Source organism: Erythrolamprus reginae, chromosome 5, assembly GCF_031021105.1.
Source record: "Erythrolamprus reginae isolate rEryReg1 chromosome 5, rEryReg1.hap1, whole genome shotgun sequence".
Lineage (NCBI taxonomy): Eukaryota > Metazoa > Chordata > Lepidosauria > Squamata > Dipsadidae > Erythrolamprus > Erythrolamprus reginae.
The window spans coordinates 5,275,038-5,302,102 of record NC_091954.1 but is presented as its reverse complement, the minus strand read 5'-3'; the positions used below and the strand labels follow the sequence as shown (position 1 = coordinate 5,302,102).

General features: G+C 44.3%; 1 protein-coding gene across 1 annotated transcript in view; it reads left to right on the top strand.

Annotated features, from left to right (window-relative positions):
- The first annotated feature begins 608 nt into the window (after positions 1-608).
- The window catches only part of DLG5 (discs large MAGUK scaffold protein 5), a 149,353-nt gene continuing 122,896 nt past the window's right edge, over positions 609-27,065 (top strand). The window contains 1 exon segment of the mRNA XM_070751994.1: positions 609-2,473. Within this exon segment, the coding sequence (XP_070608095.1) occupies positions 2,110-2,473 (364 nt within the window). The 5' untranslated portion in view covers positions 609-2,109.

Genomic DNA, 27,065 nt, shown 5'->3' with positions numbered 1-27,065 from the left:
ACCCCCAACATTTTTCCCTTAGACTATCCACAATTGACCTCTCCAGGTTCCTTAGAGGTCAGTAAGGGGCGTGCATAAGTGCACCAGTGTGCCTTCCGTCCCCTGTTCAATTGTCTCTCCTTATCTCATTTATCTTTTATTTATTTTATTTTATTTATTTTGTCCAATACACAATGAGGGTTTTAGTGGGTATATATATATCTATATACACATAGTAAAATACATGATGAAGGTTATAGAGGAGATACTCATAGTAAAATATATCTAAGAAAGAATAGAAAAGAAGATTCCTTTCAAATATGTTCACCTATACTTTTATATCTTTTTTTCTATTCTTTTCTTTATTTATATTATTACCTATCTATTCTCTTCAATGTGCATTATGTATTGCAATGTTTCCCAACCTTGGCCACTTGAAGATATTTGGACTTCAACTCCCAGAATTCCCCAGCCAGCGAATGCTGGCTGGGGAATTCTGGGAGTTGAAGTCGAAATATCTTCAAGTGACCAAGGTTGGGAAACACTGATGTATTGGACAAAAATAAATAAATAAATAAAAACCCGACCAGGTGGGGCGAAAAGTTAATGGCAAGGCGAGCTGAGAGCTGCCGCCGCCGCCGCTTTTCCCTTCGCCTGGCCGGCTGCTCTTCCAGCGCTTGAGGCGGCGGCCCAAAAGGAGGCGGGCAGGCCCAGGCGGTCCGCCCCGGTTCTCCCCCCACCCTCCGCCGCACAGTCCCAGCGAAGGCGACCCCAAAGGCAGCCAGGCGGGGGAAAGGCAGCCCGAGCGCAACAACGACGGCGGTGGTGGAGGAGGAGGCGGCGGCCCCCGCCCGAGCCCCAGTGCAGCCAAGATGGCTGCGTGCGGCAGGCGACGCCGGAGCTGCTGCTGACCCCCCTCACGCACACAAGGCCCGGCTGGGAGGAGCGCCCGCAGCGTGAGGAGGGAGAGACGATGCAGCCGGCCGCGCTCGGCCCACCGCGGAGCCCCACCGGCCGTTGAGGGGGGGAAAGATATATATATGGCGGAGGCGGCAACTCCCGGGCTAAGCAAGGCTTCCCTCAGCGAAGGCTTTTCGGAAGGCGAATGGAAGCTTCTCCCGCGGAGCCAACCCCGCGCGGCCCGGCAGCTCGGCGGCCCCGGAGCAACAGTTGCCAAGCTCGCGGCGTAACTTTGCGCCGAGTCGGAGGGCGGAATCCGCCCTGAGGGGAAGGAAGGAAGGAAGGAAGGAAGGAAGGAAGGAAGGAAGGAAGGAGAGAGGGAGGGCCCCTTCCCTGCCTCGCCTCGCCTGCCCGGCTCTGGCCGTGGGCGAGGGCCGCGTGGGCGAGCCCCGCGCGGCGCCCATTGTCTGAGGGCGAAAAGTTGAGGAGCTCTCTGGGCGGGATAGGAGGGGCCTCCATCGGAGGAAGGAAGGCAGGGAAAGAAGGAAAGAAGTAGGAAAGGAAGGAAGGAAAGAAAGAAGGAGGGAAGGAAGGAAGAAGGAGAGAGACAGAGAGGCGAGAAAGGAGGCAGAAAAAGGGAAAGAAGAAGGAAGGGAGGAAAGAGGGCAGAAGGAGGAAAGAGAGAGGGAGGAAGCAAAGAAGGAAGGAAAGAAAGAAAGAGTACAGAAGGGAGGAAAGGAAGCATAGAAGGAGGGAGGAAGCAAAAAAGGAAGGGAGGAAAGAAAGAAGACAAGGAAAGAAAGGACAGAGGGAAGGAAAGAAAAAAAGAAGACAGAAGGAAGGAAAGAGGACAGAGGGAAGGAAAGAAAAAAAGAAGACAGAAGGAAGGAAAGAGAAGGAAGGAAGGAAAGAGGACAGAAGGAAGGAAAGAGGAGAGAAGGAAGGAAGGAAGAGGAGAGAAGGAAGGAAGGAAGAAAGAGGAGAGAAGGAAGGAAAGAAAAGAGAAGGAAGGAAGGAAAGAAAAAAAAAGAGAAAGAGGAGAGAAGGAAGGAAACGAAACGAAGCGGCCTCGACATCGTCAGCCTCCCGCCAGTAGCATCTCCTCCTCCTCCTCCTCCTCCTCCTCCTCGCAGCCGCCGCCGCCATCGCGGGCCGGGCAGCCGACGGGGCTTCGGGCCGGGGAGAGGCAGGGCCCCGGCGGCGGCGGCGGCGGCGGCGGCTGCTGCTGCCATGGAGCCGAAGCACAAAGAGCTGCTGGCCCAGTGTCAGCAGAGCCTGGCGCAGGCCATGACCGAGGTGGAGCAGGTGATCGAGCTCCTGGAGGCGGCGGCCGTGCTGGGCCCCCGCGACCTGCACCAGCTGCGCGAGGCCGGCTTGAGGCCGGACGCCGGCGGGGAAGGCGAGGAGAGCGGCGACGGGGCGAGCGGGGCCATCCCGGCCAGCGTGGCCAAAGCCGAGCTGCTGCTCCAGCTGCTGCTGGCCAAGGAGCGCGATCACTTCCAGGACTTGCGGGTGGCGCTGGAGAAGACCCAGCCTCACCTGCTCTCCATCCTCTACCTGAACACGCAGGAGGTGCAGCCGGGAGAGTCCGCAGGTGAGTCGGCAGGTGGCCAGGTTTACCTGGCTGGGGGTGGGTGGGAAGAAGAGGGGGAGAGGGAGATATCCGGGCTTGTTGGAGCACTCCCATCCATTCAGTCTCCCCCTGATAGAAACATAGAAGATTGACAGCAGAAAAAGACCTCATGGCCCATCTAGTCCAGTGTTTCCCAACCTTAGCAACTTGAAGATATTTGGACTTCGACTCCCAGAATTAGCTGGCTGGGGAATTCTGGGAGTTGAAGTCCAGATATCTTAAAGCTGCTAAGGTTCGGAAACACTGATCTAGTCTGCCCTTATACCATTTCCTGTATTTTATCTTAGGATGGATCTGTGTTTATCCCAGGTGTGTTTCAGTTCAATTACTGTGGATTTACTAACCATCTCTGCTAGAGGTTTGTTCCAAGCATCTACTACTCTATCAGTCAAATAATATTTTCTCACGTTGCTTCTGATCTTTTCCCCAACTAACCTCAGATTGTGCCCCCTTATACTATTTCCTGTATTCTATCTTAGGATGGATCTGTGTTTATCCCAGGCCTGTTTCAATTCAGTGACTGTGGATTTACTAACCATGTCTGCTGGACGTTTCTTCCAAGGATCTACTTACTCTATCAGTCAATATTTTCTCACGTTGCTTCTGATCGGATTGTGCCCCCTTATACTATTTCCTGTATTTTATCTTAGGATGGATCTATGTTTATCCTAGGCAGGTTTAAATTCATTTTACCAACCACGTCTGCTGGAAGTTTGTTCCAAGCATCTACTACTCATCCAGTAAAATAATATTTTCTCACGTTGCTTCTGATCTTTTCCCCCAACTAACCTCAGATTGTGCCCCCTTGTTCTTGTGTTCATTTTCCTATTGAAAACACTTCCCTCCTGAACCTTATTGAACCCTTTATCATATTTAAATGTTTTGATCATGTCCCCCTGTTTCCCTTCTGTCCTCCAGACTATACTGATTGAGTTCATTAAGTCTTTCCTAATAAGTTTTATGCTTAAGACCTTCCACTATTTTTGTAGCCCGTCTTTGGACCCGTTCAACTTGATCAATATCATTTTGTAGGTGAAGTCTCCAGAACTGAACACAGTATTCCAAATGTGGTCTCACCAGCGCTCTATACAGCGCCCTATACACTTAACAACCACAGTGTCAAGGTTCCTGGTAACTTCCAAATACACACACACACACGTAATTTTTATTAATTTTCTTGAATTTATATCTTAACATTTCCAGGTAAATCGACATCTGTATCTTTACATTCATCATAATATACTGCTCAAAAAAATAAAGGGAACATTTAAACAACAGAATAGAACTCCAAGTAAATCAAACTTCTGTGAAATCAAACTGTCCACTTAGGAAACGACACTGATTGACAATCAATTTCAATTTCATTCAGCTTTGTACAGAACAAAGTATTCAATTAGAATATTTCATTCATTCAGATCTAGGATGTGTTATTTGAGTGTTCCGTTTATTTTTTTGAGCAGTGTATATTCTTTCAATTACATATTATATGTACAATTATTTTAATGACAGTTATTTTAATTAATGAAGCCTTTTTAACTGCTACCCTCAAAACGTCGCTACAGAGCACTGCACACCAAGACAATTGGACACAAGAACAGTTGTTTACTGATTGCCATCACTCTGCTAAAGAAAAAATTCCCTAACACTCAAACTTTTTACTAAGTCTTCACTACTACTAGTAGTAGTTTTTTCTCATCATTCCCGTCACCTATTTCCTCCCACTTAGGACTGTATGGCTATAACTTGTTGCTTGTATCCTTACGATTTTTATTAATAATGATTGTTTTTTCATTGCTTATTTGACCCCTATGACAATCATTAAGTGTTGTACCACATGATTCTTGACAAACGTATATTTTCTTTTATGTCCACTGAGAACATATGCACCAAAGACAAATTCTTTGTGTGTCTAATCACATTTGGCCAATAAAGAATTGTATTTTTCGCTTTCCACGTCCATCTGTTGTTGATTTTTTTTGTCTTTCATTTTTGTATCAGTTTGTACCAATTAATCTAGGTGTCAGAATAGAATAGAATTCTTTATTGGCCAAGTGTGATTGGACACACAAGGAATTTGTCTTTGGTGCAGATGCTCTCAGTGTACATAAAAGGAAAAGATACATTTGTCAAGAATCACAAGGTACAACATTTAATGATTGTCACAGAGGTCAAATAAGCAATCAGGAAACAATATTAATAAAAATCTTAAACGTACAGTATAAGCAACAAGTTAGTCATGCAGTCATAAGTGGGAGGAAATGGGTGATAGAAATGATGAGAAAAAACTAGTAATAGTAGTGCAAACTTAGTAAAAAGTCTGACAATATTGAGGGAATTATTTGTTTAACAGAGTGATGGTGTTTGGGGAAAAACTGTTCTCGTGTCTAGTTGTCTTGGTGTGCAGTGCTCTGTAGCGACGTTTTGAGGGTGGGAGTTGAAACAGTTAGTGTCCAGGATGCGAGGGGTCAGTCAATATTTTCACCGTCCTCTTTTTGACTCGTGCAGTGTACAAGTCCTCAAGGGAAGGCAGGTTGGCAGCAATTGTTTTTTCTGCAGTGGTTAGCGAGGTAAATGGCTGCCCGCCACTGGGTAAAGGTTAAGATTCCTCTTGCACATATGTGCTAGTTGTTCCCGACTCTATGGGGCAGTGTTCATCTCTGTTTCTAAACCGAAGAGCCAGCGCTGTCTGGCCATGTTCCATGGCCATGTGGCTGAAGGTGCATAGGTGCCTTCTCTGTGGTGGCTCCAGCCCTCTGGAATCATACTGCCTCCACCCTACTCGCCTTCTGCAAGACACTTAAGACCTATCTGTGTCACTAGGCATGGGGCTGCTAGATCATGCCCCCTTCTTCTCTGACCGTTAAATGATATGTGCGGATGTGATTGAGTTTTTATTTTATATAATGGGATTTTAGTTACTGTTTTTTAACTGTTAGATCTGTATATGTATTGTTTGTATTGCATGCTGTGAGCTGCTCTGGGTCCTCGGAGAGGGGCAGCATACAAGTCTAATTAATAATAATACTAATACTAATAATTATTTATTTATTTATTTATTTTATTTTGTCCAATACATAATACACATTGAAGAGAATAGATATGTAATAATATAAGTAAAGAAAAGAATAGAAGAAAAGATATAAAAGTATAGGTGAACATATTTGAAAGGAAGAAAAGATAAAGGAGATAAGGAGAGACAATTGGACAGGGGACGGAAGGCACACTGGTGCACTTATGCACGCCCCTTACTGACCTCTTAGGAACCCGGAGAGGTCAATCGTGGAGAGTCTAAGGGAGAAATGTTGGGGGTTAGGGGTTGACACTACTGAGTCCGGTAATGAGTTCCACGCCTCGACAACTCAGTTGCTGAAGTCATATTTTTTACAGTCAAGTTTGGAGCGGTTAATATTACGTTTGAATCTGTTGCGTGCTCTTGTGTTGTTGCGGTTGAAGCTGAAGTAGTCATTGACAGGTAGAACATTGCAGCGTATGATCTTGTGGGCAATACTTAGATCGTGTTTTAGGCGACGTAATAATAATAATAATAATAATAATAGTAATAATAATAATAATAATGTATTCCATGAGAATATTTCATTCTTTGAAGGTTGCCTTTATTTTTTTGAGCAGTGTATTTGTGGCATCCGGATATGTGGCAGCTCTAGACAAGTGGAGATATCTTTGTGGTTGTGGTTGTGGTTGTGCCTGTTTTTTTTTTTTAATGCATTGGTCGATGGTTGGACAAACTTGAAGTCTTCAACTGGAAGGACTTTGTCTCTTTGGTTTTTTGGGGGAAAAGTGTCTTTTAAAAATAAAACAAAATACCCAAGAGGATGATTGAACTTCCCAATACTTAGAAATTTGTTTAGGGAGGAATTTTGGAGCTTGCAAATGGTTTCACCAAAAGTGAAGAGTTTTTCTCCTCCTCAAAGAGGGGTGGGTGAATCATTTCCTTCTGGACTCAAGCCTTGCTTTCGTTGTGACTCCCCCCTCCCCAATTTTCTGAGCGCTAATAATATTGATGTGCAGGGCTTAAAAAACATCTTGCTTCCATTATCTCAGTAACCGTTGCAAAAGTGCCTTGAGGTAGTTTGTATGAAGTCATAACCCTGGCTTCCAAGACGCTGTCTCTTTGCATAGGAACATCCAGTGAATCAATGGGGCGAGGGAATATGATTGGGTGGCTAGATTTATTAATGAGACACACTTCCCCGAGTAGGTTTTATGAATGGAATGGAATGGAATGGAATGGAATAGAATAGAAGAAAGGATGGAATGGAATGGAATGGAATGGAATGGAATAGAATAGAAGAAAGGATGGAATGGAATGGAATGGAATAGAATAGAATAGAAGAAAGGATGGAATAGAATGGAATAGAATAGAATGGAATAGAATGGAATAGAATGGAATGGATTAGAATAGAATAGAATAGAATAGAATAGAAGAAAGGATGGAATAGAATGGAATAGAAGAAAGGATGGAATAGAATAGAATAGAAGAAAGGATGGAATGGAATAGAATGGAATAGAATAGAATAGAAGAAAGGATGGAATGGAATGGAATGGAATGGAATAGAATAGAATAGAAGAAAGGATGGAATGGAATGGAATAGAATAGAATAGAAGAAAGGATGGAATAGAATGGAATTGAATGTAATAGAATAGAATAGAATAGAATAGAATAGAATAGAATAGGCAGGGTGTCCAGCAAACCTGGAAAACAGGGAAATCGGAATTATCAGGGAAATAGTCAGTTCGGGAAATATCAGGGAACTATCAGGGAATTCAAGAAAAAATGGAATAAATCGAGGGGGGGGGAGAACCAAACTGTTTTAAAATGTTTAAAAGTCAGGGAAAAATCATGTTTAAAAAGAAAACCTGGATCGTGCTGCCTGGCAGAGTCAAGCAAAAATGAGCATAACTGTGGCAACAACTTGGTTCCTCGGCGACCGATATTTCTCCACGGCTGAGCCCCTTGGTATGACGTCATCTACGACCGCAGCTTAACTAGATCGCAAGTTACAGGGAAGTGTTAGGGATATATCAAGGAATTTCAAAATGCTCTCCCCTGGATACCAAGAGTGGAATGGAATGGAATGGAATAGAATAGAAAACAATAGAATAAAATAGAATAGAATAGAATAGAATCCTTTATTGGCCAAGTGTGATTGGACACACAAGGAATTTGTCTTTGGTGCAGATTCTTTCAGTCTACATAAAAGAAAAAGATACATTTGTCAAGAATCTTGAGGAATGACAATGATTGTCATAGGATACAAAGAAGCAATCAGCGAATAATATCAATATAAATCATAAGAATACAAGCAACAAGTAACAGTCATATAGTCATAAGTGGGAGGAAATGGGTGATAGGAATGATGAGAAAAAACTAACAGTAATAGTAGTGCAGCCTTAGTGGATAGTTTGACAGTGTTGAGAGGATTATTTGTTTAGCAGAGTGATGGCGTTTTGGGAAAAAAAACCCTGTTCTTGTGTCTAGTTGTCTTGGTGTGCGGTGCTCTGCAGCGACGTTTTGAGGAGTTGAATACTGGCAAAGAAATACGTAAATAATTCCATTGGACGCTTCCTGAAACTGGATTACTTAGTGACCATTTGATGTTAACACAGCAATGAAAAAAAATGACTTGGGATGATTTTTCACACCTATGACCGTCATAGCATCCCCTCGGTCAGATTCGCTTAACAACCGTGTGACTAATTTAGCACCTGCAGGGATCCACTTAAGGAAATCTTGCAAGAAAAGTTGTAGAATGTGACAAAACCCATTCAGGAACATAGATTTTGAATTCAATTGTAGTTGTTGAGGGTTGTCTGCAATGTAATGGACACCATTGATGGACACATGGTGATGGACAAAATATATAGGTGTGCAGAGATGGAGTCTTTGGAGAGGGGCGGCATACAAATCCAAATAATAAATAATAAATAAATAAATAAATAAATAAATAAATAAATAAATAAATAAATAAATAAATAAATAAATAAATAAATAAATAAATAAATAAATGTTGACCATTGAACTTAAAGGACAAAATAATTCTGACCCCTATGAAATTAGTGACTAAATGGTACGATTAGACTTAAAAAAGAAAGGAAAGACTATGAGACAATGTGAGATGAAGACAATGATATGAGACTACGTAAATACAGTGATACCTCGTCTTACAAACGCCTCGTCATACAAACTTTTCGAGATACAAACCCAGGGTTTAAGATTTTTTTGCCTCTTCTTACAAACTATTTTCACCTTACAAACCCACTGCCGCTGCTGGGTGTCCCGCCTCCGGACATCCATTGCCAGCGAAGCGCCCGTTTTTGTGCTCCTGGGATTCCCCTGAGGCTCCCGTCCATGGAAAACACAGCGGTCCGGAGGTGAGATTTCGAGGACTTCGGTGTTTTTGTGATGCTGCAGTTTCACTGATGCTCCCTTCACTGGGAAACCGCACCTCCGGACTTCCGTTGCCAACGAAGCGCTCGTTTTTGCAATGCTGGGATTCCCCTGCTGGGATTCCCCTGCAGCATCACAAAGACACAGAGGTCCGGAGGTGGGGTTTCCCATGGAGGGGAGCCTCAGGGGAATCCCAGCAGTGCAAAAACGGGTGCTTCGGCTGGCAAAAGGGGTGAATTTTTGGCTTGCACGCATTATTCACTTTTCCATTCATTCCTATGGGAATCATTGTTTTGTCTTACAAACTTTTCACCTTAAGAACCTCGTCCCGGAACCAATTAAGTTTGTAAGACAAGGTATCACTGTGCAGTGTTCCCTCGATTTTCACGGGGGATGCGTTCCGAGACCGCCCGCGAAAGTTGAATTTCCGCGAAGTAGAGATGCGGAAGTAAATACACTATTTTGGCTATGAACAGTATCCCAAGCCTTCCCGTAACACTTTAAACCCCTAAATTACCATTTCCGATTCCCTTAGCAACCATTTAGATTATTACTCACCATGTTTATTTATTAAAGTTTATTAAAAAAAATTATTAAAGGGGGACGAAAGTTTGGCGATGACATATGACGTCATTGGGTGGGAAAAACCGTGGTATAGGGAAAAAAACAGGGAAGAATTTTTTAATTAATATTTTTAAAAAACCATGGTATAGACTTTTCGCGAAGTTCGAACCCGCGAAAATCGAGGGAACACTGTATATGAAATATTGTATATTAACAATGGTAAGACCGCACTTGGAATACTGCATACAATTTTGGTCGCCACGATGCAAAAATTTCTCCTTGGTTCTAAGTTACTTCTCTCCTTGTTTAGTTTCCACCCGTTGCTTCTTGTTCTACCCTCAGGAGACTCTATAAAAATTGCAGAGAAGAGCGACAAAGGTGATGAAGGGACTGGAGGCTAAAACATATGAAGAATGGTTGCAGGAACTGGACATGGCTAGTTTAGTGGAAAAAAGTACCAGGGGAGACATGATAGCAGGGTTCCAATATCTCAGGGGTTGCCACAAAGAAGAAGGAGTCAACCTATTCTCCAAAGCTCCTGAGGGTAGGACAAGAAGCAATGGGTGGAAACTAAACAAGGAGAGAAGTAACTTAGAACCAAGGAGAAATTTCCTGACAGTCAGAATGGTTGATCAGTGGAACAGCTTGCCTCCAGAAGTTGTGAATGCTCCAACACTGGAAGTTTTAAAGATGTTGGATAACCATTTGTCTGAAGTAGTGTAGGGTTTCCTGCCTAAGCAGGGGGTTGGACTAGAAGACCTCCAAGGTCCCTTCCAACTCTGTTGTTGTTGTTGTTACAAATAATAACAATGTATGAAATTGGGTGTAGATCAACATGATGTTAAAAGACAAAAAATAATAAAAATATTATTTTAAAAAAAGAGATATTTTGTTTCTGCCTTTGCAGATGCTTTATAAATGCCCTGAAGTCTAAAATATTCCTGCAACATCATATTTGCTAAATTTGTTACTCCATGGATTTCTCACCTCTGCTAAATGTCGATTCAACCGTGGGCCCAAATTAAAAATGGTGGTTATTGCCTTGAGAACCACCCCCCGCCCAACATTTTTTTTAACCACATCTAAATGAATCCCAGTGACCGGTTAGGTCCCACAGAGTTGGCCTTCTCCGGGTCCCATTGACTAAACAATGTCGTTTGGCGGGACCCAGGGGAAGAGCCTTCTCTGTGGCGGCCCCGACCCTCTGGAACCAACTCCCCCCTGGAGATTAGAACTGTCCCCACCCTCCTTGCCTTTCGTAAACTTCTAAAAACCCACCTCTGCCGTCAGGCATGGGGGAACTGAGACATTTCCCCTGGACCTATACAATTTATGCATGGTATGTTTGTGTGTATGTTTCTTTCTAAATAAGGGGTTATTAATGACTTTTAATTATTAGATTTGTTATATATTGTACTATTATTGTTGTGAGCCGCCCCGAGTCTACGGCATACAAATCTAAATAATAATAATAATAATAATAATAATAATAATAATAATAATAGTAATAATAAACACTCAGCTCGTATTGCCAGCTGTAGCAAGTTCATGTGATACGAAGTACAGGAGCTTTCCACTGTTAACTTCCTGTAGTATAGTTGTTGGGGGAAAAAAACCCCAAGGCAATTTCAACTCAACCTATCTTTGTAGAGAGGGCAATTTTTATGACAACAAGATGGAAATCTCCCAAGGTTTTGTTTTGTTTCCTTTTGTTTTTTGACTGCCGAAATGTTTCTCAATCTTCCCACTTGAAGTTGTGTGAACATCAACTCCCACACTCTCTGTCTGGGACATTCTTGAAGTTGAAACCTGCAGCTGTTGAACTGCCCAAGTCTGATAAACATTGGGCTCTCTCCATTCTAGTTCCTAGTACAGTGGTACCTCTATACCAGTAATTTTCAACCTTTTTTGAGCCGCGGCACATTTTTTACATTTACAAAATCCTGGGGCACACCACCAACCAAAATGACACAAAATGACACCCTAAGACACTCTCCTCTCTTTTTCCATCCCTGTCTCCTCCCCACCCTTGTGTGTGTGTGCGTGTGTGTGTGTGTGTGTGTATACACACTCTTGAACCATTTCCAAAAACAGGTGAGGGCTGGGGTTTTTTCTCTCTTATTCTTTGGGTGCTTTTTATCATATGCTTTAAATCAAGAGTCACTTCTCTCTCTCTTTTGTTTCTCTCTCTTTCCTCTCATTCTCTGTCTCAATCATTTTCTCATTTCTCTTTTTTCCTCCCCTTTTTGCTCATTTCTCTCTCTCTCCCTTCCTCACCTTTTCTCTCTCTCTCTCTCTTGCTTTCTTTCTCTCTCTCTCCTCTTGCCTTCTTTCTCACTCTTGCTTTCTCTCTGTTTCTCTCTTTTCTTTCTCTTGCTTTCTTTCTCTCTCTCTTTCTCACTCTCACTCTCTCAGCAAAAAGTTTTGAGACCGGAACCTGAGCTTTCTTCTTCACGGCACACCTGACCATGTCTCGCGGCACACTAGTGTGCCACGGCACACTGGTTGAAAAACACTGCTCTATACTTACGAACTTAATTCGTTCCGTGACCAGGTTCTTAAGTAGAAAAGTTTGTAAGAAGCAGCAATTTTCCCCATAGGAATCAATATAAAATCCATGTTTTTTTTGGCTTTTTAAGTGATTTTAAATTATTAGATTTGCTATACATTGTTTTATTGTTGTTGTGAGCCGCCCCGAGTCGACGGAGAGGGGCGGCATACAAATCTAATAAATAATAATAAAATAATAATAATAATAGCAAATAATGTGTGCGATTGGGGAAACCACAGGGATAGAAACATAGAAACATAGAAGACTGACAGTCCATCTAGTCTGCCCTTATACTATTTCCTGTATTTTATCTTACAATGGATATATGTTTATCCCAGGCATGTTTAAATTCAGTTACTGTGGATTTACCAACCACGTCTGCTGGAAGTTTGTTCCAAGGATCTACTACTCTTTCAGTAAAATAATATTTTCTCACGTTGCTTTTGATCTTTCCCCCAACTAACTTCAGATTGTGTCCCCTTGTTCTTGTGTTCACTTTCCTATTAAAAACACTTCCCTCCTGAACCTTATTTAACCATTTAACATATTTAAATGTTTCGATCATGTCCCCCCTTTTCCTTCTGTCCTCCAGACTATACAGATTGAGTTCATGAAGTCTTTCCTGATACATTTTATGCTTAAGACCTTCCACCATTTTTGTAGCCCGTCTTTGGACCCGTTCAATTTTGTCAATATATTTTTGTAGGTGAGGTCTCCAGAACTGAACACAGTACTCCAAATGTGGTCTCACCAGCGCTCTATATAAGGGGATCACAATCTCCCTCTTCCTGCTTGTTATACCTCTAGCTATGCAGCCAAGCATCCTACTTGCCTTTCCTACTGCCCGACCACACTGCTCACCCATTTTGAGACTGTCAGAAATCACTACCCCTAAATCCTTCTCTTCTGAAGTTTTTGCTAACACAGAACTGCCAATGCAATACTCAGATTGAGGATTCCTTTTCCCCAAGTGCATTATTTTACATTTGGAAACATTAAACTGCAGTTTCCATTGCTTTGACCATTTATCTAGTAAAGCTAAATCATTTACCATATTACAGACGCCTCCAGGAATATCAACCCTATTGCACACTTTAGAGTCATTGACAAATAGGCAAACCTTCCCTACCAAACCTTCCCCTATGTCACTCACAAACATATTAAAAAGAATAGGACCCAGAACAGACCCTTGTGGCACACCGCTTGTAACCTGACTCTGCTCAGATGATGGAGGCAGCCTCGCGCCGGTGTATTGGTGGTGTGTGCTCCTCCTCACCGCTTCAAGGTCCCTCCTTTTTTTTTTAAGCCTTACATTTTGGATTTTTTTGATTCCCCTCCCCTTCTTCCTTCGGCAGCAACTGTCCTCCTCCTCTTCTTCCTCCTCCTCATCCCACCCAAATTCCGAGCTTATATTTCTTTCCTAATGGGTTTGCACGCAGTATTTGCTTTTACATTGATTCCCATGGGAAAAATTGCTTCTACTTAAGAACCTGGTCACAGAATGAATTAAGTTCTTAAGTAGAGGTACTTTGAGTCTTTCTGGCCTCGCAAGTCAATTGTTAGCCTGTCCATCTCAGCACATTCATAAATTTGGCTAATTATTGTGCTTTCTGGGGAGGTTCCCGAGTCCAAAATTGGGCAAAGGTGATCCTAGCCACTCATATTGAGGAAGCTAGGCTATGCCCTGATATCTGTATTCTCACTTAATACAGTAGTACCTCGCCTCTTCTAACGAACTTTTCGAGATACGAACCCGGTGTTTAAGATTTTTTTGCCTCTTCTTCCGAACTATTTTCACCTTACGAACCCAAGCAGCTGCTGCTGGGATGAAGGGGTTTCTTCCCCCCCCTTTTTTTGAAGAAAGAAAAGGGAGGGGCAGCTTGGAGGAGTAAAGATTTGGCATGCTTGCAAAGGCACTGAAACGGTGTCTTTTTAAGAAAGAAAAGGGAGGGGCAGCTTGGAGGAGGAAAGATTTTGCATGCTTGCAAAGGCACTGAAAGGGTGTCTTTTGAAGAAAGAAAAGGGAGGGGCAGCTTGGAGGGGGAAAGAGTTTGCAGAGAACAGTGTGCTTGCAGAGGCACTGAAACGGTGTCTTTTGACGAAAGAAAAGGGAGGGGCGCCCCCCTTGCCTTTCTTCCTTCCCACTCACCCTTTAGCCTAGCCTTGCTTCTTCCACCCGCCCCCTTTAGCTGCTCCTCCCTGCCCTCCGTTCGCCTCCCTTCTAAAGTTTGGGATTTTCCTGAATGATTTGCATGCATTATTTGCTTTTACATTGATTCCTATGGGAAACATTGTTTCATCTTACGAACTTTTCACCTTACGAACCTCCTCCTGGAACCAATTAAGTTGGTATGACGAGGTACCACTGTACTGCAATTCTGGCCTGAATTATGCTCTTTTGATATATGACCTTTGTCCTACCTATATCTGATATAAACTTGACATTTGTAAAGTGCTGACAATCGGGCAAAATCTTTATTCCCACACTTTTGCTTCCTCTATGCTCGGTTGAGGTACAGCTGTAGCGCTAAAAGCGTAACCAAGGAATGTACTCAGGAAAAGGAACAAAGCTTTGATGGTGTAAGATAGGCTGTCACCTGCACTCTAGGCAGATAGACTGGCATATAGCTTGACACGAATACAGCGATCCCTCGATTTTCGCGATCTCGATCTTCGCGAAATGCTATATCGCAATTTTTCAAAAAATATTAATTAAAAATATTTTCCCACCCGATGACGTCACTCTCTTCCTTTCTCATCTTTCTTTCTCTCTCTCTTTCTCTCTCTTGCTTCTTCCTCTCTCACACTCTCTTCCTCCCTCTCTCATCTCTTTCTTTCCTTCTCTCTCTTTCTCCATCTCTCCCCCTCTTGCTCTCGAGCGGCGCGTGGGCGGCGGGGAAGACCCAGGGAAGGTTCCTTCTGCCGCCCAGCAGCTGATCTGCTTGGCAGCGCCGCAGCAGCGAGGAGCTGAAGATCCGGGTTTCCCCTTTGTGTGGGCGGCGGGGAAACCCGGATCTTCGGCTCCTCGCTGCTGCGGCGCTGCCGAGCAGATCAGCTGCTGGGCGGCAGAAGGAACCTTCCCTGGGTCTTCCCCGCCGCCCACGCAAAGGGGAAACCCGGATCTTCGGCTCCTCGCTGCTGCGGCGCTGCCGAGCAGATCAGCTGCTGGGCGGCAGAAGGAACCTTCCCTGGGTCTTCCCAGGTGCGGAAGTAAAAACACCATCTGCGCATGCGCGGCCATGGAAAAAAAGGGTGCGCATGCGCAGATGGTGTTTTTACTTCCGCACCACTATATCGCGAAAAATCGATTATCGCGAGGGGTCTTGGAACGGAACCCTCGCGATAATCGAGGGATCACTGTATAACCACTTATTAACCACAACTTCTTCTTTATGCCTACCGCAGGTACTTTCGGATCTGTAATTTTCGTTTCTGTATTTTTACATCATATATAACCTTGTCTCTTTGATATTTGGTTGGTTATTTCACTCTCCGCTTTTTGAATATGTATAAATATTCCCAAGGGACAGATTTATAACTTTTCAGATATTGCTTTTATACCTTCCGAACCTCATGCAATAAACCTGTAATCTCAATCTCCTTGTGGTCTCTGCTCCCTTATTGGCAACAAGTCATAGAAACATAGAAGACTGACGGCAGAAAAAGACCTCATGGTCCATCTAGTCTGCCCTTATACTATTTTCTGTATTTTATCTTAGGATGGATCTATGTTTATCCCAGGCCTGTTTAAATTCAGTGACTGTGGATTTATCTACCACGTCTGCTGGAAGTTTGTTCCAAGGATCTACTACTCTTTCAGTAAAATAATATTTTCTCATGTTGCTTTTGATCTTTCCCCCAACTAACTTCAGATTGTGTCCCCTGGTTCTTGTGTCCACTTTCCTATTAAAAACACTTCCCTCCTGGACAAGTCGTTCTTGTCCTGCTACAATATGACATGTGAGATATTTAATGCTCTTAGTATAGATTTTTAAGCCCAGACAGGGTCCATTGTGATACGCTTTGAATATGCCTCTACCTGCTCTTGACATTCCTGTAAAAGCTCCTTGCAGGTTTAGGTTCCTTTTGTTTCGTCTGCAGTTTCATTTCTTTTCTTTTTTTAGCAGAGGAGTTGCTTCCATGTGATAATTACTATTTTTTGCCTAGTAACAGCAAGAAGGTAGTAATAAATCATAACTCTGGAAGTTTCTTTTCCGGGAGAGAGAATTGTGGAATAGAAAAACGTTTCCATCTGTAGCTACAGCCGAGGTTAAATCCAGCAGGTTCTGGTGGGTTCTGGTGAACCAGTAGGTGAAAATTTTGACTAGTTTGGAGAACTGGTAGTGGAAATTTTGAGTACAGTGATACCTTGTCTTACAAACTTAATTGGTTCCGGGACGAGGTTCTTAAGGTGAAAAGTTTGTAAGACGAAACAATGTTTCCCATAGGAATCAATGGAAAAGCGATTAATGCGTGCAAGCCCAAAATTCACCCCTTTTGCCAGCCGAAGCGCCCGTTTTTGCGCTGCTGGGATTCCCCTGAGGCTCCCCTCCATGGGAAACCCCACCTCCGGACTTCTGTGTTTTTGCGATGCTGCAGGGGAATCCCAGCATCGCAAAAACGAGCACTTCGCTGGCAACGGAAGTCCGGAGGTGGGGTTTCCCAGCGAAGGGAACCTCAGTGAAATCACAGCATCACAAAAACACCGAAGTCCTCGAAACCTCACCTCCGGACCTCTGTGTTTTTGCAATGCTGCTATTTCACTGAGACTCTCCTCGCTGGGAAACCCCACCTCCAGACTTCCGTTGCCAGCGAAGCACCCGTTTTTGCGCTGCTGGGATTCCCCTGATGCTCCCCTCCATGGGAAACACCACCTCTGGACTTCCGTGTTTTTGTGATGCTGCAGGGGAATCCCAGCAGCTCAAAAAATGGATGCCTCACTGGCAACGGAAGTCCGGAGGTGGGGTTTCCCAGTGAGGGGAGCCTCAGTGAAATTGCAGCATCGCAAAAACACAGAGGTCTGGAGGTGGGGTTTCAAGGACTTCGGTGTTTTTGCGATGCGATTTCACTGATGCTCCCTTTGCTGGGAAACCCCACCTCTGGACTTCCGTTGCCATCGAAGCGCTCATTTTTGCAATGCTGAGATTCCCCTGCTGGGATTCCCCTGCAGCATCGCAAAAAAAGGAAGTCCGGAGGTGGGGTTTCCCATGGAGGGGAGCCTCAGGGAAATCCCAGCAGTGCAAAAACGGGCGCTTCGTTGGCAACGGAAGTCCGGAGGCGGGGCATCCCAGTGGCGGCGGTGGGTTTGTAAGGTGAAAATAGTTTGTAAGAAGAGGCAAAAAAATCTTAAACCCCGTGTTTGTATCTCGAAAAGTTTGTATGACGAGGGGTTTGTAAGACGAGGTATCACTGTATTCGGAGAACAGGCAAATACAACATCTAGCTGGCTCCAGAGTGGAGCGGGAGTGGAGATTTTGCAGTATTCTTCCCCCGTCACGCTCACGAAGCTATGCCCACAGAACCTGCAATTTTTAAAAAATTGGATTTCACCATTGGGCTATAAGTGTATCTTTTTCAAATATGCATTAATGATGGATGGATGGATAGATAGACTTTTCCCTCCTCCGTTTTCTTTGTTATTTGAGGTTTTCTAATGGAGTGAGAGGGGGGGGGATCAAAAACATCATATTAGGCACCAGATATATATCTATATATCTATATACTTGGGATTCTTAATGTTTAATGGGCAAGTTCTTTTTTTTCTAGCCAGCGGTAAAAGGGATCCCAGCATATCTGGTGCCAAAATTTCTTCTTTTTCAATGGATGAATGAGATAAAGATATAGGTTAAAAACTAAAATGATTCACTCAAAATCTCTTGGCTTTGCTATATGCAACACTTCATTTACTTATTTATAATTTAGAATATTAGCTATATTGTAATGAGCTATTGAGAATATTTTTAGTTCATATTTTCAATACAGATCTACCGTATACTCGCCCGCCTTTTTTGTTGTTGTTTGTTATTTGTTTTGTTTGTTTGTTTTCCCATTTTTGTTTGTCATGTTTTATTCTGCTTTGTCTATTGTCTATGGTCAAATGCATATTGCCTAAAATTTGATACACAATCTTTGTTTTTTTTTCCATTTGTTTATTTTCCTTTTGTATCTCTACATGCTTATATTGTTGTTTGTACCTAAATGTATTTACTGTATATATCCTTGTAAATAAGAGATTAGAATTGCCCCCACTCTCCTTGCCTTTCGAAAGCTGCTTAAAACCCACCTCTGCCGCCAGGCATGGGGGAATTGAGATACACTTTCCCCCTAGGCATGGTAGGTCTGTATGTATGTTTGGTTTTTTATAATAATGGGTTTTTAATTGTTTTTAGTATTGCATTATTGTTATATGCTGTTTTATTACTGTTGTTAGCCGCCCCGAGTCTGCGGAAAGGGGCGGCATACAAATCCAGTAAGTAAGTAAGTAAGTAAGTAAGTAAGAAAGTAAGTAAGTAAGTAAGTAAGTAAGTAAGTAAGTAAGTAAGTAAGTAAGTAAGTAAAAGTTTATAAAATAAAATAAAAAACCCCCCATCATATTAGGGAAAAGAAGCAGTGAAGGCTTACTGGTTCACCCTCCGGGCATGCACAGAAGCAATGAGGAAACAACCAATAATAAAAATCTTAATGATACATGTTACAGTCATACAGTCCTAAGTGGGAGGAAATGGGTGATAGTAATGATGAGAAAAAACTAGTGGTAATAATAGTGGAGCCTTATTAAATAGTTTGACAGTATTGAGGGAATTATTTGTTTAGCAGAGTGATGGCATAGCCACAAAAAGGACAAATGATAGACAGCATTGCCATGCAGTCTGCATTGGTTGCCGATCAGTTTCCGGTCACAATTCAAAGTGTTGGTTATGACCTATAAATCCCTTCATGGCATCGGGCCAGAATATCTCCGGGACCGCCTTCTGACGCACGAATCCCAGCAACCGGTTAGGTCCCACGGAGTTTGGCCTTCTCCGGGTCCCGTCGATGAAACAATGTCGTTTGGCAGGACCCAGGGGAAGAGCCTTCTCTATGGTGGCCCCGACCCTCCAGGACTAGCTCCTCCCAGATATTAGAATTGCACCCACCCTCCTTGCCTTTCAAAACTTCTTAAAACCCACCTCTGCCTTCAGGCTTGGGGGAATTGAGACACCTCCCCCGGGCCTATACAGTTTATGCATGGTATGTTTGTGTGTATGTTTTTTGCTTTTTAATAAGGGTTTTTTAGTTATTTTAAATTATTAGATTTCTTATACATTGTTTTATTGTTGTTGTGAGCCGCCCCGAGTCTACGGAGAGGGACTGCATACAAATCTAATAAATAATAATAATAATAATAATAATAATAATAATAATAATAATAATCTGTTCTCAGAGTAATTTCAAATGCTAAACCGTGATTGCATACCCACTGCAGTTCTAGAAGAAGAGCCCTGTGTCAACTCCCAAGTCCATCCTCCACCTTCTTCTCTGAGAGGAGCATCTCCATACGGGGGGAGCCAGATGCCTCCCGTGCAGTTGTTAGTCTTCCGTCTGAAGTTCCATTGCGACACATTAGGTTAAGCCGCTCAAAAAAAAAAACCAACCCCCAAAAAAACCTCAGGGCGAAATTGTGCATCCGAAGTTGCTTCTGTTCCAGAGTTGAACTGAGCCGGAATGGCCTGATGGAATATGACAGTTTATTCTGACAGCTGGTCTTTGAGGTGATAAATTTGATCCTAAGGGATTATTCCGTGCAAGCCGAGGCCTTTTCTCTACGCTGCAGATGTTCGTTCCTTCTTGAGGACAGGAGAATGATTAAGGGTTACCTTGGCTCTCGGTGACGGCGCGTTTAGTAGGACGAGGCGACGGATGAATGCACATCGACTAGGTTTTTGCTGTGAAAATAATAACTGGAGAAGACCTTTGCCTCAGTCATCTTAAAAAGTCATTGTTGTTGTTGTTGTTGTTATTATTATTATTATTATTATTATTATTGCAATGCAACACAGCAAACGAGATCACTATGCTGGATTTCATATTTCATCACCAGTCGGGCGCTTCCCAAGCATTATTATTATTATTATTATTATTATATTATCATTAATACAACACAGCAAACGAGATCACTATGCTGGATTTCGTATTTCATCACCAGTCGGGCGCTTCCCAAGCATTATTATTATTATTATTATTATTATTATTATTATTATTATGTCAATACAGCACAGCAAACAAGATCACTATGCTGGATTTCGTATTCCATCACCAGTCGGGCACTTCCCAAGCACCTAGGACTGCGTGATGTAGCGGCGAATTATGTGTGTCGATCCCAGTAAAGTGGCCTTTTGCAATTGACCGATGGAGATTTTGTCAATTCCAATGGTTTTCAAGTGTCCGCTGAGATCCTTTGGCACTGCGCCCAGCGTGCTAATAATAATAATAATAATAATAATAATAACAATAACAATAACAACAACAAACAATTATTATTATTATTATTATTATTATTATTATTATTATTATTATTATTTATTTTGCCGGTCCACTTCTATAGAACATAGACTTGTAGGGGAGTCTCAGGGGGGGGGGGGGGGTCTAGACTGGAAGGGGTCTCGGAGATCTTGTAGTCCAACCCTCTGCTCGGAGGAAGACCTTATACCATGCTCTTGAAAACCTCCAGTGATACAGTACCCGCAATCCAGAAGATCGCATTGAATCATTGTTTTATCAGAAAATTTATCCTTAGTTCCAGGTTGGAGGTTCTCTTTACTATTCTTCCACCCATTCCCTCCCTTCTGCAGAATAACTCTCCTCTCCTCCCCTCCCCTCCCCTCCCCTCCCCTCCTCTCCTCTCTCTTCCCGAGTCTTCGGAGAGGGGCGGCATACAAATCTAAATAATAATAATAATAATAATAATAATAATAATAATAATAATTATTATTATTATTATTATTATTATTCCCTTCTCTTCTCTTCCTGTCCCCTCCCCTACTTTTCTCTCTCTTCCCTTCCCTTTCTCTCCCCTCCTCCTCTCCTCTATTCTCTCTTCCCTTCCGCCCTCCCCTCTCTCTTCCCTTCCCCTCCCCTCCCATCCCCTCTCTCTTCCCTTCTTTTCCCTTGCTCTCCCTCCCCTCCTCATCCCTTCCCCTCCCTCCCTCTCCTCCCCTTCTTTTCCCTTCCCTTCCCCTCCCTTGCCCTCCCCTCCCTGTTCCCTTCCCCTCCCCTTCCCTTCTCTCTGTCTCTCAAGTACGGGAAAGACAGCTACCATGTCTCTTTCTCTTTGATAAGGCAGGCATCCCTTTCTCCCTCAACCCTCGGCAATTCTGGCCGGTTGTCCCAGGGTTCCACCGGAACTTCTTCTCCCTTTCTTTCTGGAGCTAAGAACTTATTTGTTTCTTTAATTAAATTTACACGCTGCCCGTCTGACCCGGTAAGGCGACTCCGGGCAGCTTACAATATCATCCAATAGTCCCTTTCAGCAAGGACAGTTTCTGCTTTGGGTTGAATATACTCTTTTTTAGGGTTAAATTGGTACCAACCATGGAACTTTGAAAAGGCTGTAGCCAAGCATAATTTCGGGGTAGTTATAGCAAAGTGACACACAACCCTTTGGTCTGAGAGTGGTGGGGGGGAAATGACTATGCTAATTCCCTTTTGGTCTGCTTCGTATCTCACATATTCCTGCCCAGAAGCCCTTTTCCAAATGACAGGCAAACAAGAAGTTGAGGTATCTCATTGAGGCAGTACAATTTTGCCTCTCTGGCTGGACCAAAGATATTGCATCACCCCTGGGCCGTGAAGCTCACAGCTATATGTCTGTCCAGATAAAGGCACTGGAAGTCAGGATGGGTTTTATTTTAAGAACCCCTCTGGGAAAGGCTAGCTGCTCCTAGTGGAAATCTTTATAACCAAGGTTAGGTCGGATTGTCCTTTTAGTAAACGAAAGTGCCTTTTTTTTTTCAAAAGGTTAGTCTCCTTTTCCCCCCCAGTTCCTAACTTTATATAAGGGAATTATTTTGATTTTTTTAAAAAGCATGTCATTTTAGAGACAAGATCACTTTATATCAGTAGATTGCAAACTAACCCCATTTAGACTTCTATATTGGCCAAGTGTGATTGGGCACACAAGGAATTTATTTACTTTATTTATTTATTTATTTATTTATTTACTTACTTACTTACTTACTTACTTACTTACTTACTTACTTACTTACTTACTTACTTACTTATTTACTTATTTACTTACTTATTGGATTTGTATGCCGCCCTTCTCCGTAGACTCGGGGCGGCTAACAGCAACAATAAAGCAGTGTACAATAGTAGTCTGATGTTAGAAATAATTAAAAAAAACGATTAATATAAAAACCAAACATACATACATACATACCATGCATAGGATTGTAAAGGCCTGGGGGGAAGAGGGTCTCAATTCCCCCATGCCTGACGGCAGAGGTGGGTTTTAATTTGCCTTGGTGCATATGCTCTCAGTGTGCACTTAATGATTTAGACATTGAATATCTCTATGTACAGTGGTACCTCTACTTACGGACTTAATCCGTTCTGTGACCAGGTTCTTAAGTAGAAAAGGTTGTAAAAAGAAGCAATTTTCCCCATAGGAATCAATGTAAAAGCAAATAATGCGTGCGATTGGGGAAACCACAGGGAGGGTGGAGGCCCTGTTTCCTCCCAGGCGATTCCTAGAGAGGCCCCACGGAGGCTTCTCCCCACCTTTTCCCGCCCTGTTTCCTCCCAGGAGATTCCTAGGGAGGCCCCACAGAGGCTTCTCCCTGCCGTTTCCGGTCCTGTTTCCTCCCAGGAGATTCCTAGAGAGGCCCCACGGAGGCTTCTCCCCGCCTTTTCCGGCCCTGCTTCCTCCCAGGAGATTCCTAGAGAGGCCCCACAGAGGCTTCTCCCTGCCGTTTCCGGTCCTGTTTCCTCCCAGGAGATTCCTAGAGAGGCCCCACGGAGGCTTCTCCCCGCCTTTTCCGGCCCTGCTTCCTCCCAGGAGATTCCTAGAGAGGCCCCACGGAGGCTTCTCCATGCCTTTTCCGGCTCTGTTTCCTCCCAGGAGATTCCCAGAGAGGCCCCACGGAGGCTTCTCCCTGCCTTTTCCGGCTCTGTTTCCTCCCAGGAGATTCCTAGAGAGGCCCCACGGAGGCTTCTCCCCACCTTTTCCGGCCCTGTTTCCTCCCAGGAGATTCCTAGAGAGGCCCCACAGAGGCTTCTCCCTGCCGTTTCCGGTCCTGTTTCCTCCCAGGAGATTCCTAGAGAGGCCCCACGGAGGCTTCTCCATGCCTTTTCCGGCTCTGTTTCCTCCCAGGAGATTCCCAGAGAGGCCCCACGGAGGCTTCTCCCTGCCTTTTCCGGCCCTGTTTCCTCCCAGGAGATTCCCAGAGAGGCCCCACGGAGGCTTCTCCCCACCTTTTCCGGCCCTGTTTCCTCCCAGGAGATTCCTAGAGAGGCCCCACGGAGGCTTCTCCCCACCTTTTCCGGCCCTGTTTCCTCCCAGGAGATTCCTAGAGAGGCCCCACAGAGGCTTCTCCCTGCCGTTTCCGGTCCTGTTTCCTCCCAGGAGATTCCTAGAGAGGCCCGACAGAGGCTTCTCCCTGCCGTTTCCGGCCCTGTTTCCTCCCAGGAGATTCCTAGAGAGGCCCCACAGAGGCTTCTCCCCACCTTTTCCGGCCCTGTTTCCTCCCAGGAGATTCCTAGAGAGGCCCCACAGAGGCTTCTCCCTGCCGTTTCCGGTCCTGTTTCCTCCCAGGAGATTCCTAGAGAGGCCCGACGGAGGCTTCTCCCTGCCTTTTCCGGTTACAGTTTTGGAGGTTCGGGTTTGTAAGTGGAAAATGGCCAAAAAAAAAATCTTGAACACCCAGTTCCTATCTAGAAATGTTTGCAAGTAGAGGCCTTCTTAGGTAGAGGTACCACTGTACATTTTGCAACCCCAGGCCATATAAAAAGAGAGGCTCGTGGGAATTGGGGTGTGGAAAGCAAAGACTGGAAGCAAAAAGCCTTTGAAACCTGGTTTTGACAAGAGCCGAGTGAGTAAATTGTCAAAGCTGACAATAAATGACTGAGAATTTATGAGCCTATTTTGGCTGCTATTCTGGACTTGGCTGATAGTGGCTGAAATAGCAGTCAGCCCCACTCGGAACTCATTTCTGTTTTTTTAGTACGTTACTTTATAAAGACAATTGTTTATGGTTGCCTTTGCACCCGAGTTTTAATTCTGGATTAATTACTGATAATTAACCGGGCTGGGCAGAACACTCTCTATTCAGGATTTTTACTCAGCTCACCATAGGAAGATTTTGCCAGACTAAATCCCATTGCACTAGAGTCAGATTGGTGTTAAAGCATCTGGTTAGAACCTGGTGAGCTGCGAGTTCTACTCCTGCTTTCGGCAAGGAGACAGTTGGGTGAGTTTGGGCCAGCCTCTCTCTCTCAGGGACCGCCTTCTGCTGCACGAATCCCAGCGATCAGCTAGGTCCCACAGAGTGGGTCTTCTCCGGGTCCCGTCAACTAAACAATGCCGCTTGGCGGGACCAAGGGGAAGAGCCTTATCTGTGGCGGCCCCAGCCCTCTGGAACCAACTCCCCCCAGAGATTAGAATTGCCCCCACCCTCCTTGCCTTTCGTAAGCTACTTAAAACCCACCTCTGCTGCCAGGAATGGGGGAATTGAGATTCCCTTTCCCCCTAGGCCTTTACAATTTTATGCATGGTATGTCTGTATGCATGTTTGGTTTTTTATATTAACGGGTTTTTAATCGTTTTTAGTATTGGGTTATTATTGTACGCTGTTTTATGATTGCTGTTAGCCGCCCCGAGTCTTCGGAGAGGGGCGGGATATAAATCCAATAAATAATAATAATAACCCTCAGAAGGAAGCAATGACTAACCATTTCCAAAATATCCTGCCTTCCAGACAGTCACTAGGACTCAAAGCTCCTGATACGTGGTACCTCTACCTAAGAACGCCTCTACTTGTGAACTATTCTAGATAAGAACCGGGTTTTCAAGATTTTTTCGCCTCTTCTCAAGAACCATTTTCCACTTACAAACCCGAGCCTCTGAAAACGACCGGGAGAAGTCTCCGTTGGAGCTTCTCTAGAATCTCCTGGGAAGAAACATGGCCGGAAAAGGCATAGAGAAGCCTCCGTGGGGCCTCTCTAGGAATCTCCTGGGAGGAAACAGGGCTGGAAAAAGAGGGGAGAAGCCTCCGTGGGGCCTCTAGGAATCTCCTGGGAGGAAACAGGGCCAGAAAAGTCATGGAGAAGCCTCTCTGGGGCCTCTCTAGGAACCTCCTGGGAGGAAACAGGGCTGGAAAAAAGTGGGGAGAAGCCTCCGTGGGGCCTCTCTAAGAATCTCGTGGGAGGAAACAGGGCCAGAAAAGGGATGGAGAAGCCTCTGTGGGGCCTCTTTAGGAATCTCCTGGGAGGAAGCAGGGCTGGAAAAGATGGGGAGATTCCTAGACAGGCCTCACATAGGCTTCTCCATCCCATTGTTTTGCCTCTTCTCAAGAACCATTTTCCACTTACAAAACCGAGCCTCCGAAATTGTAACCAGAAAAGGCAGAGAGAAGCCTCCGTGGGGCCTCTCTAAGAATCTCCTGGGAGAAAACTGTAACCAGAAAAGGCAGAGAGAAGCCTCTGTGGGGCCTCTCTAAGAATCTCCTGGGAGGAAACGGGGCCAGAAAAGGTGGGGAGAAGCCTCCGTGGGGCCTCTCTAGGAATCTCCTGGGAGGAAACAGGGCCAGAAAAGGCATGGAGAAGCCTCTGTGGGGCCTCTTTAGGAATCTCCTGGGAGGAAACAGGGCTGGAAAACATGGGGAGATTCCTAGAGAGGCCCCACAGAGGCTTCTCCCCTCCTTTTCCGGCCCTGTTTCCTCCAAGGAGATTCCTAGGGAGGCCCCACGGAGGCTTCTCCATGCCTTTTCCGGTTACAGTTTCAGAGGCTCGGGTTCGTAAGTGGGAAATGGTTCTTGAGAAGAGGCAAAAAAATTTTTTATCTAGAAAAGTTCGTAAGTAGAGGTGTTTGTAGGTAGAAGTATACCACTGTATTCCGCCTGGTTTTTTTCCCCCTTTTCTGTCTCCAGCCTATCTATTACAGACTTTGCTTTGCCTTCAATGGTATTGGTTGCAAGGGGTTGGGGAGATGTAGAAGTGAGCGGTTGAGATGAAATGAGCATTTCAAACACATGGCCAGACAGAGGACGGCTGTTTGCAATCGAACAGCCTGTCAGACTGTCTAGCCAGCTAACTGGTGTTTGCTTTCCTCTTTTATTAAACAAAAAATATTTTAAAAACCTTTCCTATTGAAAGAGGAGAGTGGATCTTGGATCTTGATGCTATTTGTGGTGCATGGTTTTGCTGTGAACTTTGCACATGGTTGCCTGACCTGTGGAGCTGGTTATTAAAAGTTACTAAATTTTACTTATTAATAAGAATATAAACATACAGATTTTTTTTAATACAGCTTATGTGAAATATGATAAGTATTTTTTTCTATTTTTATATATATATATATATATATATATATATGTTGTGATTCAGTCTGAGGCTCCTCGGGGAACGGCTGGAACTCTGCCGGCTCCATGCTCAGAGGGGGAGGGGGAGGAACAGGAGGAGGAGGAGGACCAGGCAGACGGGAAAGAGGAATGTCAGGACGAGGAGGAGGGGGAACAGCCTGAGACCCCCGGGGGGAGCTCTCCCCAGCGAGTAGCCTGGAGTCATTAGATGAGAACGCACAAGCCATCATAGATATGAGGCAGAGAAGGGCTGCACAAAGAAGGGGACAATTAGCCAGGTATTTCCATCCCTAATAGGCAACAGCTGGGTTTGGGTGTGGTTCTCCTCAGAAAGGTTGAAAAGGCAGGCCCGCCCTTCCTGTATTGTGGAGAGTTATCTTTTGGGAGTCCTGTGACCTTGCTTCGATCCTTGGCGTCTCTGATTCTGGCTTGTGGCCTTGAAGGCTGAAAACTTGGGGGAGGCGTGGGTTTTAT